This window comes from Bos javanicus, chromosome 9, assembly GCF_032452875.1.
Source record: "Bos javanicus breed banteng chromosome 9, ARS-OSU_banteng_1.0, whole genome shotgun sequence".
In the NCBI taxonomy this organism is placed as follows: domain Eukaryota; kingdom Metazoa; phylum Chordata; class Mammalia; order Artiodactyla; family Bovidae; genus Bos; species Bos javanicus.
The window spans coordinates 8,764,634-8,784,413 of record NC_083876.1 but is presented as its reverse complement, the minus strand read 5'-3'; the positions used below and the strand labels follow the sequence as shown (position 1 = coordinate 8,784,413).

Sequence of the window (19,780 nt, the reverse complement as noted above, 5' to 3'; positions counted from 1 at the left end):
TTTCCAGGCAAAATACTGGAGTGGGTTGCCATTGCCTTCTCCAGGAGATCTTCCTGACCCAGGGATTGAACCCAGGTCTCCCGCATTGTAGACAGAAGCTTTACCATCTGAGCCACCAGGGAATAATGATGAGCACCTTGATAATCATGCTTATTGGGAATGCTCATGAAATAGTCACTGGGCTCTGTGGCTGTCAAGGCCAAGGCCACCAAGCAGTAGACACATGGATATGCTGAGGCTGAAGCCAGACCTTACTGCATCTGTCAGTTTATCAAGCGTGGCATATGGCTCTCAGCCCAATAAATGCTGTTATAATTTAGGCTTTTTTCTAGTCTTAACAAATTATTTGATTATTTCAGTCCTAATACTGGTATAGTGCTTAGGGTGATTTATAGTACTTTCCCTTTTATGTTTAATTTTTTGAAGCTTTTTGTTGTTCAGTTGGTCAGTTCTGTCTGACTCTTTGCCACCCTGTGGACTGCAGCACGCTAGGCTTCCCTGTCCTTTACCATCTCCAGGAGCTTACTCAAACTCATGTCCATTGAGTTGGTGATGCCATCTAACCGTCTCATCCTCTGTCGTCCCCTTCTCCTCCTGCAGTCTTTTCCTAGCATCAGGATCTTTTCCAGTGAGTTGGCTCTTTGCGTCAGGTGATCAAATATTGGAGCTTCAACATCAGTCCTTCCAGTGAATATTCAGAACTGATTTCCTTTAGGATTGACTGTTTTGATCTCCTTGCAGTCCGCCGGACTCTCAAGAGTCTTCTCCAACACCACAGTTCAAAAGTATCAGTTCTTCAGAGCTCAGCCTTCTTTATGGTCCAACCAGTATTTTGGTACTCTTTTGAATACTTGTTTATTTCCACTGGCTCTTAGATTTGGAATAAAAATGTAAATTCTGGCTACTCTCTGGTTTATAGTAGAAACATCAGTATTCATTACCCTTAAATATTTATTGTTATTTTTAATTTCTTACAATATTAATAGGCTGCATAGATTTTACAAAGTATCTGTAGTGCCAGAATTCAGTATGCTGACAGTCATGTTGTGATTGGGCAGTATAAATTAACTCTGACCTTTTTATCAGTTATTTAGAGTCTGGTTTGTTCTGAGTTTTTTTTTTTTAACTATGTTGCATTTAGTGGGGGCTGTTTCATAAGTGACTTCCAGAAAAATGAAACAGTGCTAGCTAGTATTTAGATCATGTTTAAAAATTCTGTAATTTATGCATTCTTCCCAAGAGAATGAGTAATTTAGCTTTATTATACATTATTAACAATACTTTTAATTTGTTAGTAATTAAAAGTAGCTATTTTAATTTGTTAGTAATTTAAGTATTATATATTAATAACCTTTAATAATACTTTTTTGGATAAAGGAGTATAATGATTCTCATCTTGTGGTTCCTTTATATAATTGCATAGTCACTATTTCCCTTGATATAGTGTATGAAAATAAATGTAAATACACAGATTTCTTAGGTTTCTTGAGTCTGAAAAATTGTTTATGTTATTTTTATTTTAAATAAAAATAGCTGTTGAAATGTCAAGTTCTATGTTGAATTAAAAACAATACTTTGACTACTGGTTGAAAGTATCTCAAATCTAATGTTATTTTAAAGCAGATAAATAGAAATTCATATCAGTTAACTTTGAATCTGATTTTACTGTTTCTTACATTTTCTGTATCCTGACTTTTTTTTATAAGATCAGTTTCATAGCATTGTATGTTTTAAACTCTGTTGCTCAGTCTCTGGGTCGTGTCTGACTCGTCGTGACACCATGGACTGCAGCATGCCAGGCTTCCCTGTTCTTTGTCATCTGGAGTTTGCTCAGATTCGTGCTCATTGAGTGGATGGTACCATCTAACCATCTCCTCCTGTGCCCCTCTATTCTCCTTTTAGACATAGATTGGGGAAATTATTTGTAACAAGGATCGTATCAGTTACAGCTGTTTCTTTAACTTGAGTGACTGGCAAATGTGTCAGCTGTACTCAGTATTAAGTTGTAAAGAATATAAAAGTTAAAGTTTATTTACATAAGATCGTTCACAGAAAGTTTTTAGTACTATAGTAAGACCTAAGATGTTAGAGGGCACAGTTTATTGAAACATTTAGTATCATAATTGTTGCTAAAAATTGCCTCAAAGTTAACTTGAATTATGATTTGCTATGTGATAATAATGGTGTTGACTTCTTGAAACAGGGTTCAGAAAAGGTTGATTTGGATATTACACATACATATCAAGTTGCAGGTCTAGGAATCAGATAGGGGAGTGAATTTGGGGTGTGTGTACCTATATGTTTTAAACGTTTGTTAAGTTGGTGTGTTTTTATTATCTCTCATCTCATTCTTTCTGCAGCCTTATATTCTGTTATATTATTCTGTGTGTTCTTCTGGATCCCTTTTGTCTACTTCTACTATGAAGAAAAGGATGATGATGATACTGGTAAATGCACTGTAAGTAGCTTTATTTTAGAGGTCTCAATTTAGGGGAGAAGGGATTATTTCTTCCTGTTTTCAAATAATGTGACTTTTGATTTTATTCTTGAGCAGTGTTGTTTAATAGAAATATAATGTAATCCACATGTGAATTTAAAATTTTCTAGTAGTCATAATAAAATAAGTAGAAAGAACAATTAAAATTATTTTTCATGACACATTGTATTTAATATTATATGTTCGAAATATTATTTCAGATAGTCAAAAACGTTATTAATGAGACATTACTTTTTTTCACATTCTGTGCAAGTTAGAGTGCATTTTACACCTGCAGCATACCCCAGCTCAAACTAACTATATTCCAGCGCCCAGGAGTCACAGGGTACTTGTGACTGTTGTTCTCGAGTTCGGCAGCTGGGTCAGCAAACTTATTTCTGTGTAAGGCCAGTATACAGTGAGCATGATGTGAGGTAGGAGGGGCTGTTTGTGGCCCACAGGATGCAGTTTGCTGACCCCTGTTCTGGGACGGAAAGGGGGACTCTCAGGTTGTCCTTACTAATTCCCGTAGTAATACGGATACAGAAACCTGGTCAGTAGAGCACATATGTGTGTCCAGACCTGCAGACCAAGGTCACTGAAGTCTTGGTATAAAACTCTTCACTGAAACATTAGCAGGTAGAATTCAGGAGTATCTTAGAAGCACATTAATATAGTATATAACTGAGTTGGGCCAGTCTCTGGAATGCATTGGTGGTTTAGAACCAGCACTTCTATTAATATATGGTAATTTAATAGGTCCTAGAAGAAACTGTATGTTGAAAGGTATTTGCCAAAATTGAATACTTTATTTCTAATTTAAGAGAAAAACAGCATAAAAAGAATAAATTTATTTTGTTTTTTTATTGAGTTACAGGAATTTGTTTTATAACATGTTTTTGGTTTGTAACATTTAAATACATATGCACATATATATATATATACATATATTCACTCAAAAGCCAGCATTAGGCATAGCTGTGCTTATTAAAACTTTACAGCATCTGCATTAAGATCATTAGCAAAGTACATCAGCAATATTTTAAATGATTCCAGAGTGGTAGTCAGTGCAGTTTGTTAGAGGAAAAAGTGTTTAAATATACATAAAGAAAGTTGAACTATTATCTGCAGATACTGTGTGATTCTGTATTTGAAAACCCAGGGTGTGTAAGGTAGAATGGCTAGTCACAGAGTTGCTGTTGAAAATGGGATGAGCAGGTGCTTCCTGTCTTCACTGCTTCTCAAGTGCATCTTCCCCATCCCCTATGGTTGACCCTCCTTAACTTTACTTTACCTTAGGTGTTTTCCTAAAGACTGTCTCAACTCCTTTGTGAACAAGAATTTATCATATGAAACATAAAGTTATATTTTAAAAGGTGATTATTTTAAAGATTTCATTAGGGTGAGAGACAAGTCATGTTTTGTTTTCTCACTGATGTAGCTTTTCCTTTGAGATTAACTTTTCTTTCCATGTATTTAGAGTGTCTTGTTTGTGTTTTTGTTAAACTTTGTCTTACATTATGCGTACCAAGGAAAGCACAGGCTTTAAAGAACTGAGTTCTTGGTTTCAAGTCCTTGTTTAATCCCCTGGCACCTATATGACATATGGTAAATTAATTAACCTCTGGGCCACAGTTTCCTTATCTCTGAAGCAGGGATGGAATGCCTATCTCAGGGGTGTTGTAAGTTTGAAATGAGTTTAATATATGTAAAGTTCTTAGAAACAGTCCTGGCATGGTATGTGCTTTATATGTGTGTATGCATATTTATAAAATAAATTTTTATAAGTATATGTTTTATATATTATATATATCCAAACATATATAATTTAAATATTATAATTGTTGTTTAATTATTACTTAACCTATTTTGATAAATTGAGGTATGGGCATTGTAGATTTAGATTGCTCCCTATTTTGAGGAATATTATAAAAATATTCTGGTATTTATTAAAGTAAACTAATTACTGTTACGTCTCCCACAAAGAATTCATTGTATTTTAGGTGTACTGCCTTTTCATGAGATCTAATCATTGAAAAGATTTTAAAAATCTAGTATAGTGTGAAAGATACTTAAGATATGTTATATACATTGTTTTTCAATAAAGAGGAACTTTGCACAGTTGGTATATCGAACATGAAAGTACTGTTACACTGTAGCAAGAATACTTTATATTTTAAAAGTTTTACTAAATGGAATGTTTTTTCTCCTTTGACATCTAGCAAGTTAAAATGGCACTCAAGTATACTTTGGGATTTGTTGTGATTTGTGCACTTCTTCTTTTAGTTGGGTAAGTTTCGATTTTTCTTTTCCTGAAAATGGAAACAGCATTATTTTAATGATAATGATAATAGTAATAAGGGCTCATTAATAAAAACCCAAGAGAGAAAATCAAGAAAATTTTAAAAGAACAGACTACCAACAATCAATAACCACTACATTGTTCTATCTAGATATTTTTAATGTGTTCAAATATATGCAGAAAGCCCCTTCTCCCATATACCCTCCGTGTTGTAATTTTACACAGATGTGATTACTTTTTATGTGATTTTTGATAATCACTGGTTGATACATTGCAGGCATCTCTTCAGGATAGATGCATCATTGTGTGTATTGCATTCCCTTCTTAGGTTGTAACAATTTATTTGGCTGGTCTTGTGATGGCTACTTGGACATTTATGATGTTTGTGGTTTTTCCGTTTTTGTAAACAACACTGATGAAAAATCCTTGTCTGTACCTCTTTTCAGATTTGATGCATCAGTCTTTAAAACTTTGAATTAATCTTTGTCAACAAGTTTTTTATTTCTCTGTCTCTCTTCTTTTATTCTTCCTGCTTCCCTCCTTCAGTCTCTCTTTCCCTCCCTTTTTTGGCTGTGCTGGGCAGCTTGTGGCATTTTAGTACCTTGATCAGGGATCGAACCCAGGCCCTCAGCAGTGAGAGCATGGAATACTAGTCATTGGACCACTGGGGAATTTCTAATGAATTTGTTCTTAATTCTTTTTCCATACGTTTTTATAAACTTATAACAGTAAGTTTTTGTGTATTTATTAATACATTAAAAAATTTCATTTTGGAAAACATTTGTCCCTGTTAATAGAAGACATTTATCATTGTTAAAATAGATCCTGATTTTTTTTTCCCAGCAGCATTCTTAAGCTTCTTCATTTATTCAACTTTAAACACTTAACAGTCTTTCCTGGTGGCTCAGACGGTGAAGAATCTCCCTGCAATGTGGGAGACCCTGGTTCGAATCCTGGGTTGGGAAGATCCTGTGGAGAAGGGAATGGCAACCCACTCCAGTATCCTTGCCTGGAGAATCCCATGAACAGAGGAGACTGGTGGGCTACAGTATATGGGGTTGCAAAGAGTTGGACATGACTGAGCGACTAACACATACACACAAACACCTAGGTGTGCCAAAGAGCATGTGCATGTACATGGAACACTATTAGGCTAAAAAAGAAAGCCTACCTCTCCAGGTCAAGTTGTGGGCGTGATCACAATGATCAGCATGATTCCAAGTACAGCCAGAACCAAGCAAACAGAAAGGTTTCAGAGATGATAAATGGGCTTTAAAAATTAAAGTGAGACAGCATAGGACCTCAGTTCCTGAAGACCAATGAATTATAAAAAGCATGCATTTGCTGTAGAAGCAGTAATGAAATAATTTCTGTGAGGGAAATTATTTTAAGATCCCCAGGATAAACAGTGAGTTGGGAGTCAATTTAAAAATCCTTAGAACCGAAGATTTCAAACTTCTGTCTTTTTGTGCCTGTGTGCTGCCCAACTCATACTCAAAAAGGAACAAGACTCAGATTCCTACCAACTTAAGACTCCTAAGACATGTCATTTGTCATGTTGGTTTCTGCAGAAGCTGTATCTTGTGAAGTAGTCTTTAAAAATAAAAATGAAAGAAAACCAAAGAGTACCATGAGAAGCCACATTCTCCTTCCCACTGTAATTTTGCTTTGGTTTGCTCTCTAAAGATTTAACAAAAATCAAAATCATTGGTCTCAGATTCCTGAATTAATGTGACCTCACTCCATGGCTGATGTGGCCAAGGTAGATGCTTTTGTACAATTAGAACAGAAGGACTTTATATCAGTAGGACTTTAGGGCTCTGGCTCCACTGTGTTTACTATAAGCTACACGGATGACAGGGTGGAGGTCAGAGAAAGAGGTGAAAACGTCCGTCACAGGGTCACATGACAGGTAGCAGGACCCTAGGTAGACTTGAAGGAACCAGTTCTATTCTGGCAGGGGAAACCCACAAAAACAAGTTTCACACTTGCAAAATTATCACTCTGAATTCAGGAATAAGAGGCACTGGGTTGTAGATACAATTCCATCTGTAGATACTAACTTTAAATTTAGAGAAGAAAAACACTTAATGAATTAATATTATGGGTTGGGCTTTCTTAAGTGATTCTTAAATCCAGCTGTGATACAATTAACAGCTGTGATAAGAAGTCTACCATAGCTCTGGCTCAGAGGTGGTCTTTAGTTTCACAGAGTCCGTCTACAGAAAGTCATGTAGCTGTCTGTCACTGCTAAATCTGTTGTTTGCAGAAGCCCCAGAACTCTATTTGCTGAGTAGAGTCCTCACCATTTAAGCTCTTCCTACATACAGGTCGTGCATCATGCAGTTCTAACCACAACACAATATAACTGCTGTCAAAGTAGTGGTTTCCGGGCAACTGTTGGATTTCCTGGTCACCTGTGTAATCCTCTCTGCATACTGGACACTGAGCCCTTACCAACTTGTTCCTGAGTTATTGTCACTGTTGGAAGAGATGTGACCTTTTCCATGTCAGCTGGGGGAGGCCCTGTATTTTCCAGTTGTTGAGAGGATGTGTTCTGGTGGTATTGTTATTTATTTTAGCTCTTAAATATATTTTTAAAGTTGTTTTTGGCTTTTTAAATCAAGCCAGATCTAGTTAAGTGAATTTGCTTTGTCAGTGTGGGGGGTCCCTTATCTGTAAATCTAAATTACCTAGAATAGAGATCAGCAAACTTTTCTTAAAGAGTAGATAGTATTTCAGGTTAGTGGACCAAGTAGTCCATGTAGCAGTACTCAGTTCTCCTCCTGTAGCTCTACAGTAAGTCACAGACAGTGCATAAACCAAAGGGCATGACTGAGTGCCAGTGAAACTGTATTTACACACATGAGCCCTCAGTAGTTGGCTAGCTCCTTATTTCGAACATGACTGAGAACTGTCAGTGAAATCAAATCTTCATAGTAGCCAGGATATCTTTCCTGCACAAATCAGATTCTGAAGTTTCTTCTGCAATTTATTGGTTCTTTGCAGGGGGTTAGGAGAGCAGAGCAGAGAAAGAAAGGAAAGACTAGGCCGTGTTGGGGGTGTGACCCTGTGAGAAGGCAGGATGAGGAGACCCTTGGAGGAGGTAGGGAGCCCAGCTGTGTGCGTGTGTGAGGGGAGGGCAGTGCAGTGTTCTCCACCCAGAGGAAAGGTTGGTGAGCCTGGGGTGGGAGTGCCTCTGGCGCCTTCAGGACCAAGCGAGGGCACCGGGGGTGGGGGGGTGGGCGGGGGCTGGAGTGGAGGGGCTGGACCCAGCCACGGTGCAGGAAGAGGGGGTGCTTGGAGCTGCCTGAGTAGGGCCTGGGGCATTGGCAGCATTCTGACATTGATCCTCAGGGAGCGGGGAGTTGTTGAGGGCATTTGCTCATGGAGTGACGTGATCTGACATTTCACAGAGATTCCTGGATGGTGTATTGAGAGTTGACTTTGTGGTGGTCAGGCTAGAAACTTGAGGTCTGTTAGGAGCTCTTGCAGTCACCCAGACCAGACAGTATGGTCACAGCAGTGAGGAGATCCTGCCTGTGGTTTGGAGAAAGAGCTGGCAGGGGTTTCTCACAAGGCAGGCGCAGAGGGTATGAGACGAGAAGGAAAGGAAGATAGATGCTCCTGGACTTAGCCCAACTGCAGACTTCAAGGAGCACTCCTCTCACCTCTGAAATCAATCGCAAGCTGTTTCAGGGTTCCTAAAACCACCCTCAGCTTTGGTAATTCTCTAGAAGGATTCACAGAACTCACTGAAAGCAATTATATCCATGGCTACCAAGGGCTCCCCTGGTGGCTCAGAATGTGAAGTGACTCCCTGCAATGCAGGAGACCCAGATTCGCTCCGTGGGTTGGGAAGATCCCCTGGAGAAGGAAATGACACCCCACTCCAGTAATCTTACCTGGGAAATCCCATGTATGGAGGAGCCTGGTAGGCTACAGTCCGTGGGGTTACAAAGAGTCAGACACGACTGAGTGACTTCACTTCACTTACCATTTATTACAGGTAAAGAAGACAGATTAAAATCAGCCTCTTGAGAGATGCATAGGACAGAGTCTGGGAAGATTCCAGATGTGAGGTGACTGTTGTCCTCTGGATACATTACCCTCTGGCTTCCATGTGTGACAACACGTGTGGAGTACAGATTCCCTGCCATCCCAAACTAGAGGGTTGCCCGGAAACCTTTCCTAAACTGAAATGGCCTAAAGGGAAGGAACAATTTCCTGAGGACCCACCTTGCTCACAGAGGCACAAAATAAACCAGATAGAGCACAGATGCGCACAGACCCAGGTCAGGGTGGTGGTGGCTGGATGCTGAGACGCTGAGTGTGGTTCCCGGGGAAGAACTGGATGGTGTCACGCTCTGCTCAGGGTGCACACTGCCTCTGTAAACTGACTCCAAAACCAACTCTGATATTGTCTTTGCCTTTTGCCTTTCTTCATAAAAGTGACCGTTTTCTTTTCAGATTTCTTTCACCTAGTGAAAATAGGTACTAATATAATTCTTTCAGAAAAATGAAATGGCATAAAGTGAACTTTCAAAATGCTGGGGGGCTACTTGTATTTCCCACAAGGGAAGCTCACGTGGTGTTTCTGTTGCAGCACGTCTGCAGGACTGATGGCCTGTAATTGCCTGCATGGCCATCTCACCTCCATGCTGAATTGCAGGATGGTCTTTCTGGCCTATCACGTGAGGCTGGGTATGGCCAGCCCCTGTCCTGAAAACAGATGCCCAATCAGATATGACCTGGATGACATGCCAAAATCATGGGCAAAATTCAGACTTCGCTTGGGTAAGGCCAGGTTCTTTACTCCACGGGAAGGGCGACTCTGTCCTCCACAGGCAGATCTACTAGACCATTTAAGCATGACCTGAATCAAATCCCTTATGATTATATAGTGGAAGTGACAAATAGATTCAAGGGATTAGATCTGATAAACAGAGTTCCTGAAGAACTATGGATGGAGGTTCGTGACACTGTACAGGAGACGGTGATCAAGACCATCCCCAAGAAAAAGAAATGCAAAAAGGCAAAATGGTGGTCTGGGGAGGCCTTACAAATAGCTGTGAAAAGAGGAGAAGCAAAAAGCAAAGGAGAAAAGGAAAGATATACACATCTCAATGCAGAGTTCCAAAGAATAGCAAAGAGAGATAAGAAAGCCTTCCTCAGCGATCAGTGCAAAGAAATAGAGGAAAACAACAGAATGGGAAAGACCAGAGATTTCTTCAAGAAAGTTAGAGATATCAAGGGAACATTTCATGCAAAGATGAGCTCAATAAAGGACAGAAACAGTATGGACCTAACAGAAGCAGAAGATATTAAGAAGAGGTGGCAGGAATACAGAGTACTATACAAAAAAGATCTTCATGACCAAGATAATCATAATGGTGTGATCACTCACCTAGAGCCTGACATCCTGGAATGTGAAGTCAAGTGGGCCTTAGAAAGCATCACTAGGAACAAAGCTAGTGGAGGTGATGGAATTCCAGTTGAGCTATTTCAAATCCTGAACGATGATGCTGTGAAAATGCTGCACTCAACATGCCAACAAATTTGGAAAACTCAGCAGTGGCCACAGGCCTGGAAAAGGTCAGTTTTCATTCCTGTCCCAAAGAAAGGCAATGCCAAAGAATGTTCAAACTACCACACAGTTGCACTCATCTCACATGCTAGTAAAGTAATGCTCAAAATTCTCCAAGCAAGGCTTCAACAGTATGTGAACCAAGAACTTCCAGATGTTCAAGCTTAGATTTAGAAAAGGCAGAGGAACCGAGATCAAATTGCCAACATCTGTTGGATCATTGAAAACACAAGAGAATTCCAGAAAAACATCTACTGCTTTATTGACTACGCTAAAGCCTTTGACTGTGTGAATCACAACAAACTATGGAAAATTCTGAAAGAGATGGGACTACCAGACCACCTTACCTGACTCTTGAGAAATCTGTATTCAGGTCAAGAAGCAACAGTTGGAACCGGACATGGAACTGATTCCAATTAGGAAAAGGAGTACATCAAGGCTGTATATTGTCACCATGGTTATTTAACTTATATGCAGAGTATGTCATGTGAAATGCCAGACTGGATGAAGCACAAGCTGAAATTAAGATTGCACGGAGAAGTATCAGTAACCTCAGATGTGCAGATGACACCATCCTTATGGCAGAAAGTGAAGAGGAACTGAAGAGCCTCTTGATGAAAGTCAAAGAGGAGAGTGAAAAAGCTGGCTTAAAACTCAACATTCAGAAAACTAAGATCATGGCATCTGGTCCCATCACTTCATGGCAAATAGATGGGGAAACAGTGGAAACAGTGGCTGACTTTGTTTTTCCACAATCACTGAAGATGGTGACTACAGTCATGACATTAAAAGACTCTTGCTTCTTAAAAGAAAAGCTATGACCAACCTAGACAGCATATTAAAAACCAGAGACATTGCTTTCCCAACAAAGGTCCATCTAGTCAAAGCTGTGGTTTTTCCAGTAGTCACGTATGAATGTAAGAGTTGGACCGTAAAGAAAACTGATAGCCAAAGAACTGATGCTTTTGAACTGTGGTGTTGGAGAAGACTCTTGAGAGTCCCTTGGACTGCAAGGAGATCAAACCAGTCAGTCCTAAGGGAAGTCAACCCTGAATATTCATTGGAAGGACTGATGCTGAAGCTGAATCTCCGGTACTTGGGCCACCTGCTGCAAAGAACTGTCTTCATTGAAAAAGACCCTGATGCTAGGAAAGATTGAGGGCAGGAGGAGGAGGGAACGACAGTGGAGACAGTGGATGAGGTGGTTGGATGGCATCACCGACTCGATGGACTTGAGTTTGAGCAAGCTCTGGGTGTTGGAGCTAGACAGCGAAGCATGGTGTGCTGCAGTCCTTGGGGTCGCAAAGAGTCAGACAGGACAACCTCTCAACTGAACTGACCGAACGTCCCTACAGGCCCTGTATCCACATACCATCCTGTTGGCGACTGAGGCTTCAACATCGATTTTGTGGGGACAAACTCAGTCTATAGCACTCTGTTCTTTGCCTCCCCCAAAATCCATGTTCTTCTCATATGCAAAATGCACTTACCTCATCCCAGCAAGGCCCAAAAGTCTTAACCCAGCATGGAATCTGAGTCTTGGGTCTCATCTGAATGTCATCTAGATCAGGTGTGGGTGAGATCTGAAGACTCCTCCTGGTCGGAACCCTTGCCCAGCAGTGAACCTGTGCAACAGGACAGGTTATGTGCTTCCAGACACAGTGGTGGGACAGGCACAGGACAGGTACTTCCATCCTAAAGAGAGACATCAGACAGGAAATGTGAATGTGCCAAACCAGTTCAGAGCAAGGCAGAGTCCCTTAGATCTTAAGGCTCAGGAATAATCATCTTCTTTGATGGGGGCTTTGCCCTCCAGGCCCACCGAGGGGTGGGTCACTGCCCCGGCCCTCCGCAGCCCTGCCCTGTACCACCCCCTGATTCTGGGTGTTGGTCCTGCCCCCTTGACTCTGCATCAGCTCCCTGGCAGCTAAACTGAGCAGAGGACCCTGTCTTCTGAAATTGAGGAGGAAGCAGCTTTGCCCTCTTGTCTAGTAGGAGCGGCAGCCCTGATGATAACTGAAGTGCCTTTGGGGTCTTTCTTGAAGGATGAAAGCACATTCTCTGCTAAATAACTCTGTGACCCCATCCTGACAAATCTCGAGTCTCAGTGCCTTCCCTTATTGTGTCTCATCTGTGCTCCCTTACCTTAGTTCAGGTTGACTGTGTCTCTGCTGGTGTCACCCTGTCTCTTCCTGTCTTCTGTGACACAGCTGATTAAATCGATGGTTTCCACCCATACTAATCTCCTTGACAAGTGATTGTTCAGCCAAGCTCTTAGAACGTGCGTGCTCACTGTTTTCAAAAGGCTGGTTCCTTTTTGCTTATCTCTCTCTCTTGCATTTTACTATAAATGGTATGGAGAAACCAACTTGCTCCTTCCAGCACTTTGCTTAGAATTTTCCTCAGCTAAATATCCAGTCTTATCTCTTACGAGTAGTTCTGCCTTCCATAAAGCACTATAAAACTATTCAGTCAAGCTCTTCGTCACTTTCTAATAGTGATCTCCTTTCTTTCAGTTTCCATTAACATATTCTTCATTTCTAGCTGAGATTTCCTCAGAATGACCTTTTGTGTCCATATTTCTAACAGCATTCTCACAGCTTGTATGTCTTCTCTAAGATGATAGAGGCTTTCTCTAAAACACTCTTTTCTTCCTGAGTTCTCACCAGAATTGCCTTTAACATCCACATTTTTATCAGTAGTCTGTTCAAGGCAGTTTGGACTTTCTCTGGCATGCAACCTCCCATGTCTTTAGGTCTTTCCCTGTCACTGAGCTCCAAAGTCACATGTACATGTTCAGGTATTTGTTACAAAGTAGAAACCTGCTTCACAGTGCCAAAATCTGTATTAGTCTACTTGGGCTAGGAATAATGTAAATACGTGCTCAGTTGTGTCCAACTCTTTTCAATCCCATGGACTATATAGCCCACCAGGCTCCTCTGTCCATGGAATTTTCCAGCCAAGAATACTGAAGTGGGCTGCCATGTCCTTCTCCAGGGGATTTTCCTGACCCGGAGTCTGAACCCATGTCTTCTACATCTCCTGCTTTAGCAGGTGGATTGTTTACCACTTAGCCACCTACTTGAGCTGTCTTAACAGAATACCACAGGCTTGCTAGCTTCCACAGTGGACACTTACTTCTTACAGTTCTGGAGGCTGAGAGTCTAAAATTAAAGTGTCAGCAGGTTTGGTGTCTGGTGGGAGCTCTCTCCTTGGCTTGCAGATGGCCGCCTTCTCACTGTGTCTTCCTACGGCTTTTCCTCTCTGCTGGCCACCAGTGAGCTCTGGTGTCTGTTCCTCTCCCTAAACGGACGTCAGTCCCATCAGGTCAGAGAGTCACCCTTGGGACCCTGTATCCAGGTACCATTCACATGGGGACTTAGCACCTCAACATAGTAATTTGAGGCGGAGGGGACACACTTGAGTCTATTCCATATGATGACTGAGAAACTGAAGTTAGCATGGAATAGTTAAAGAATGATATAAAAAGTGGAATGTGAATTTAAATCCTCCCTCCCCCAGTTGTCGTTGTTGTTGTCCAGTCTCCAGTCGTGTCTGACTCCGACCCCGTAGCACGCCAGGCCTCCCCATCCCTCACCATTTCCTGAAGTTTGCCCAAGTTCACGTCCATTGCATGATGCCATCCAGCCATCTCATCCTCTGATGCCCTCTTCTCCTTCTGCCCTCAAATTTTTCTCAGCATCAGGGCCTTTTCCAATGAATTGGCTGTTCCATAAGGTGACCAAAATACTGGAGCTTCAGCTTCAGCATCAGTCCTTCCAATGAGTATTCAGGGTTAGTTTCCCTTGAGGTTGACTGGTTTGATCTCCTTGCTGTCCAAGGTACTCTCAGGAGTCTTCTCCAGCTCCACAGTTCAAAGGCATCAATTCTTTGGTGTTCTGCCTTCTTTATGGTCCAACTCTCACATCTATACATGACCACTGGGAAGACCATAGCCTTGACTATACGGACCTTTGTTGGCAAAATAATGTCTCTGCTTTTCAACACACTGTCTACGTTTATCATAGCTTTCCTGCCAAGAAGCAATCATTTTCTGATTTCATGGCTGCAGTCACCATCCACTGATTTTCAAGCCCAAGAAGAGGAAATCTGTCACTACTTCAACCTTTTCCCCTTCTATTTGTCATGAAGTAATGGGGCCAGATGCCATGATCTTAGTTTTTTTTAATATTTAGTTTTTAAGCTGGCTCTTTCACTCTCCTCCTTCACCCTCATCAAGATGTTCTTTAGTTCCTCTTTGCTTTCTGCCATTAGAGTGGTATCATCCACATATCTGAGGTTGTTGATGTTCTCCTGCCTATCTTGATTCCCACTTATGACTCATCCAGCCTGGCATCTCTTGTGATGTGCTCAGCATCTAGGTTAAATAAACAGGGTGACAGCCGTGTGGTACTCCTTTCTCAGTCCTGGACCAATCAGTTTTTCCATTCAGGGTTCAAACTGATGCTTCTTGACCTGCATACAGATTTCTCAGGAGACAGGTAAGATGGTTTGGTATTCCCATCTGTAAGAGCTATCCACATTTTGTTATGATCCACACAGTTAAAGACTTTAGCGTAGTCAATGAAACAGAGGTAGACGTTGTTCTGGAATTCTCCTGCTTTCTTTATGATCCAGCAAATGTTGGCAATTTTAATCTCTGGTTCCTCTGCCTTTTCTAAACCCAGCTTGGATGTCTGGGAGTTCTTGGTTCATGTAATGCTGAAGCCTGGTATGCAAGATTTTAAGCATGACCTTACTAGCATGGGAGATGAGTACAATTGTCCGATGGTTAGAACATTCTTTGGTACTACCCTTCTTGGGAATTGGGATGAGGATTGACCATTTTCAGTCCTGTGACCACCACTGGGTCTTCCAGATTTGCTGACTTACTGAGTGCAGCACTTTTCAAAAGCAATTTCATCCTTTAGGGTTTTGAATAGTTCTATTGGAATTACATTGCATCCACTAGGTTTATTAACAGCAGAGTTTCCTAAGGCCCGCTTGACTTCATGCTTCCAGAATGTCTGGCTCTGGCTGACTGACCACACCATCATAGTTATCCAGTTCATTAAGATCTTTTTTGTACAGTTCTTCCATGTATTCCTTCCATCTCTTCTTGATCCTTCAGTACAAAAGAAAAAAAAAAATTGTAAGATGGCATTTCAAGTGTTTGTGTTGGCAAGTGACAGACCATGAGCTTAGCCACATAGGTGGGCTCCGGATCTTACATACAGTGTTGAAGACATTGAGTTTTATCCTGCTGAGCGATTGAAAGGCAGTGCAGGTGTGGATATACTGGTGTTTGCACCCATGAAAGCAAATATATATGAATTTTTTGCAACACTGAAGGATGCATGGAAAGGGGCATTTGGGAGTTGGTCAGTGAGACACAAAAGGTGGGTAGGAAAGTCAGTCAGTTAGCTACCACTGTCGTCGTTCAGGTGGGAGGTGAGAGTCTGAACTGGAGTAGTTATGGAGAGCGGAGAGGAACAAACAGGTAGGCAATGTGGAAGATAAATGTGACTTGGTGATTGAGTGTAGGAGGTAAAAATCTTATTTTCAATTTTGCTAAATTCCTGATTTCAATTTCATATCTACTGAAATTCATTAGCCTTTCCTTTGTCCCTTCCTGAAGAGATAATCTGTATTAAGCTAATTCACTCAGATTGGGTGTTGACGGTTTTTTCTAAGCAGTTTTACTGTTGTTAAGAGCAGAAAGGAAATTTATAATCTTATGAGGATTTCAGTTCTTACCTTGATGTTGTATTGTGTGTCTTTGAAAGTTGAGGTTCTCTGTATTCATTTCTTTATGTTGGGGTATAGTTGATTAACAATGATGTGTTAGTTATAGGTTTGCAGCAAAGTGATTCAATTAGTGTATACACTACTATATTTAAAATAGATAACCAACAAGGACCTACTGTAAAGCACAGCGAACTTGGCTCAACATTCCATAATAACCTAAATGGGAAAAGAGCTTGATTAAAGAATAGCTATAAACATTTTGCTGCATCCATTTTTTTTTTTTTTTTTTGGTGAGAGAGACTGAGGTTAAGAAAATATCTGTAGCTTTCAACCACACAAATCTTACTACACTTTTGGTTTCTTTAGTATCATCACCATTCAGTAAATGCCTGATAGTCATATGACTATGTCAGTAAGTGCCTCCCCATCAGAGTGAACGTGTCTATGTTTTGGGCTCTTCTTACTGAAGTGGCCTCTGCATCTGTCAGGAGGCGCTTGCACGGCAGGTCTCTGTCTAGGTCTTTGTCTGCGGGGCTGGTATTTGACTGGTGAACATTGCTTGACCCCTTCTGGTTGTTAAAAGGTTGAAATGCTTCCATGTAGGTCATCAGCTACTCCTGAGTTACCCCACCCTTGGCCCAGTCAGAGGGTAAATCCCAGTTCAGCAAGGTCTTCAGAACCAAGGACAGCATATGTTGCCATGTGAATACCTTTGCCATGGGAAGTGAGTGAAAGTCTCTTAGTTATATCGTACTCTTTGCCATCCCACAGACTGTAGCCCTCCAGGCTTCTCTGTCTATGGAATTCTGGAGTGGGTAGCCAAAGGCTTCTCCAGGGGACCTTCCAACCCAGGGATCAAACCTGGGTCTCCTGCATTGCAGGCAGATTCTTTACCTTCTGAGCCACCAGGGAAGCTTGAGAATCATTGTTAAATGTTTTGAATATTATCGCTCATGACATATAGACATATTTAGTTATAACTCTTGGATTCTGCTTATGGATGTTGCTCTTAGTTTATGAGAAGATATTTTACATCTTTTTGGATTACATGGTCCTGGTGGCAAGGCGGCTGATGAACCTGCTTAGGGTTTATGCTTTAGCTGCTCGCTCTAGTTCTACCTAAGATAATAGTGCTGGAATGTTAGTGCTCTGCTGGTTGCCTCAGAGTAAGTGTCTTCCTGAAGTCATTCTGACAATAGTTTGGGCCATTTAAGATTTTTGTTTTTGAGCACTTCAAGTTTCTCTAAATATTTGAATTGTTTAGGAGCCCTGCTGCTAAGTTGCTTCAGTCATGTCCGACTCTGTGCGACCCCAGAGACGGCAGCTCACCAGGCTCCCCTGTCCCTGGGATTTTCCAGGCAAGAACGCTGGAGTGGGTTGCCATTTCCTTCTCCAGTGCATGAAAGTGAAAAGTGAAAGTGAAGTCGCTCAGTTGTGTCCGACTCCTAGCGACCCCATGGACTGCAGCCTACCAGGCTCCTCCGCCCATGGGATTTTCCAGGCAAGAGTACTGGAGTGGGATGCCATTGCCTTCTCCAAGAGCCCTATTCAGCAGCTTTAACATGAAAGTGTCAAGAGCAAGAGTTAATTACTTTCTTCTCCCACTGGACAGAACCTTTGGTTACATCAAACTGATATAGATACTGAATATTCCAAGTAGGAATGCTGTTTTTAGATATTTGTAATACATATTTCTGTCTTAATAGTACTGGACATGATATTTTGTGCAATATAGAATTTTTCCCTGTATTCCAACTAACAAGTTCAAAGCATACTTTTCAAAAATATACATGTACAATTTTTTCCATATATATATATATCTCTGAAAAAACTGCATCCAAATAAAATAGAAGAATGTTACATAGATTTTCTGGTTTGATTTATATTTTTATTCAAGTGCAAATACATAAGTTAATGTCATTATAGAAGTATATTATGCTTGAGCTGTTCTTTATTTTTTGAATCCATCTTAATGGTTGTATTTAATTGTTTTTGGTTTTATAACCAGGGAAACAAACAATGAATTTTTTACATGTATTTCTCTTTCCTTGTGGATAATCACTTTTCTCTGTAAAAGTAGTGAGAAATAAGTCTCAAAGATTGAGATGAGTATAGTAAATTGATGTTAGTGCAGATAGAAATTTAGATAACCTCCTGCTGTGTCTGCTGATTCATCTTTTTATAAGGATAAAAAGTATCGGTTTTACCAAGTAAGGGCTTCCCTGATAGTTCAGTTGGTAAGGAATCCACCTGCACTGCAGGAGACCCCAGTTCGATTCCTGGGTCAGGAAGATCCACCGGAGAAGGGATAGGCTACCCACTCCAGTATTCTTGGGCTTCCCTTGTGGCTCAGCTGGTAAAGAATCCGCCTGCAAGCAGCGGTCTAAAAATTTTTTTTAATTAGAGTGATTTCTTGTTTTACTTGCATACATTATCAGAATATCCATCTTAATATATTGTTGAACTCATTCAGTATTACCCCTTTACAAAAAGATAGATCTTACCACTTTGCTCACAATTAAGATTATGTTGGATAGGAGGTAGTATTAGGAGGTGGAGTTCACAGGCACAGTCTAAAGGGGGTGCTCAGCCTTTCAGTCTCGTTTTGTTTCTGAGCTAGATAATGAAGTGCTTTTCTTTCTTTGTCTCTTTTTTTCAGTTGTAGATTGAAAAATAAATGAAACTACTTCATTATATATACTAGATAGAATCTTGAAATACCCAGAAAAATAAAAATCACCTCTAGTTCTACAATGAGATATTTACTGTTAATTCTAGTGTATTTTCCATTCTTTTCTATGCATTTAAATATACTGAAAGCATGACTTCTATTCTGATTTAACAAGAGATTCCTAACCTTTTTGTGCTGTGGACAAAATAGCTTTAAATGCAAAAAATAAAATACATAGGATTACAAAGGAAACTAGTTATACTGAATATAGAAACTAAATCATGAAAACAAATGTGTGATATATTAAACGCGTGAATGAGAAACTTCTCACACCCCTCTGTACATGGTGCAGATTGGATTTGCTAATTCTTTGAGGGGGAAAGTTGACCTTGCCTTAAAAAAACTACTAGAAATGGAGTTTCAGGTCATTTCCTTTCATTCAACCTTTTGTCTTTAAAACCATTAAGCAGAGTTACTTTCTCCTTTGTAGTGCTTTCGTTCCATTGAATCTTCCTGATAACAAAAATTCTACAGAATGGGAAAAGGTGAAGTTCCTGTTTGAAGAACTTGGAAGTAGTCGTAAGTATTCTTTAAAAAAAAGTCCATAGTAATTCATATTTCACGATACTTGTGACTTTCTTTGAAAGGTGTCTGTTTTTACACTGCTAAGAATTTACCTTCATAATTCTTTTAACTCATGGTTTAAAGGATGCTAGGTAGATGAGGAATCCATCTAGCTGTTATACAGCCAATCTCTTGACTTCTTTATGAAAGTACCATGTTGAAAAGAAAAGGTGATCTTCAAAGTATTTTAGCAGTAAAGGTTTTATAATTTCTGTGTGGTCTTTAATTCACTTAGGATATATAGAGTAATATGTTAAATATGCTAGATACTGGTTTTTTGTCTTTAAACTGAAAGAACTTTATATTGCTCTTTGATCCTGATTAGGTAATTTTTTGTGGAATATAAATTGGAGAGTTTTTTGTTTTTTTTTT

General features: G+C 40.3%; 1 protein-coding gene and 1 long non-coding RNA gene across 2 annotated transcripts in view; one reads left to right on the top strand and one right to left on the bottom strand.

Annotated features, from left to right (window-relative positions):
* Positions 1-19,780, top strand: part of LMBRD1 (LMBR1 domain containing 1) — a 137,550-nt gene that overhangs the window by 44,492 nt on the left and 73,278 nt on the right. The window contains exons 4-6 of the mRNA XM_061427129.1: positions 2,361-2,458; positions 4,699-4,766; positions 19,275-19,363. Coding sequence (XP_061283113.1) covers positions 2,361-2,458; positions 4,699-4,766; positions 19,275-19,363 — 255 coding nt within the window. The remainder of the gene's footprint in view (positions 1-2,360; positions 2,459-4,698; positions 4,767-19,274; positions 19,364-19,780) is intronic.
* On the bottom strand, positions 8,590-13,133 carry LOC133253663 (uncharacterized). Its single transcript, XR_009738368.1, has 3 exons — positions 12,511-13,133; positions 11,856-12,060; positions 8,590-9,259 (listed from the first exon to the last, which is right to left on the bottom strand). It is a non-coding gene; the product is annotated as an uncharacterized LOC133253663 (long non-coding RNA).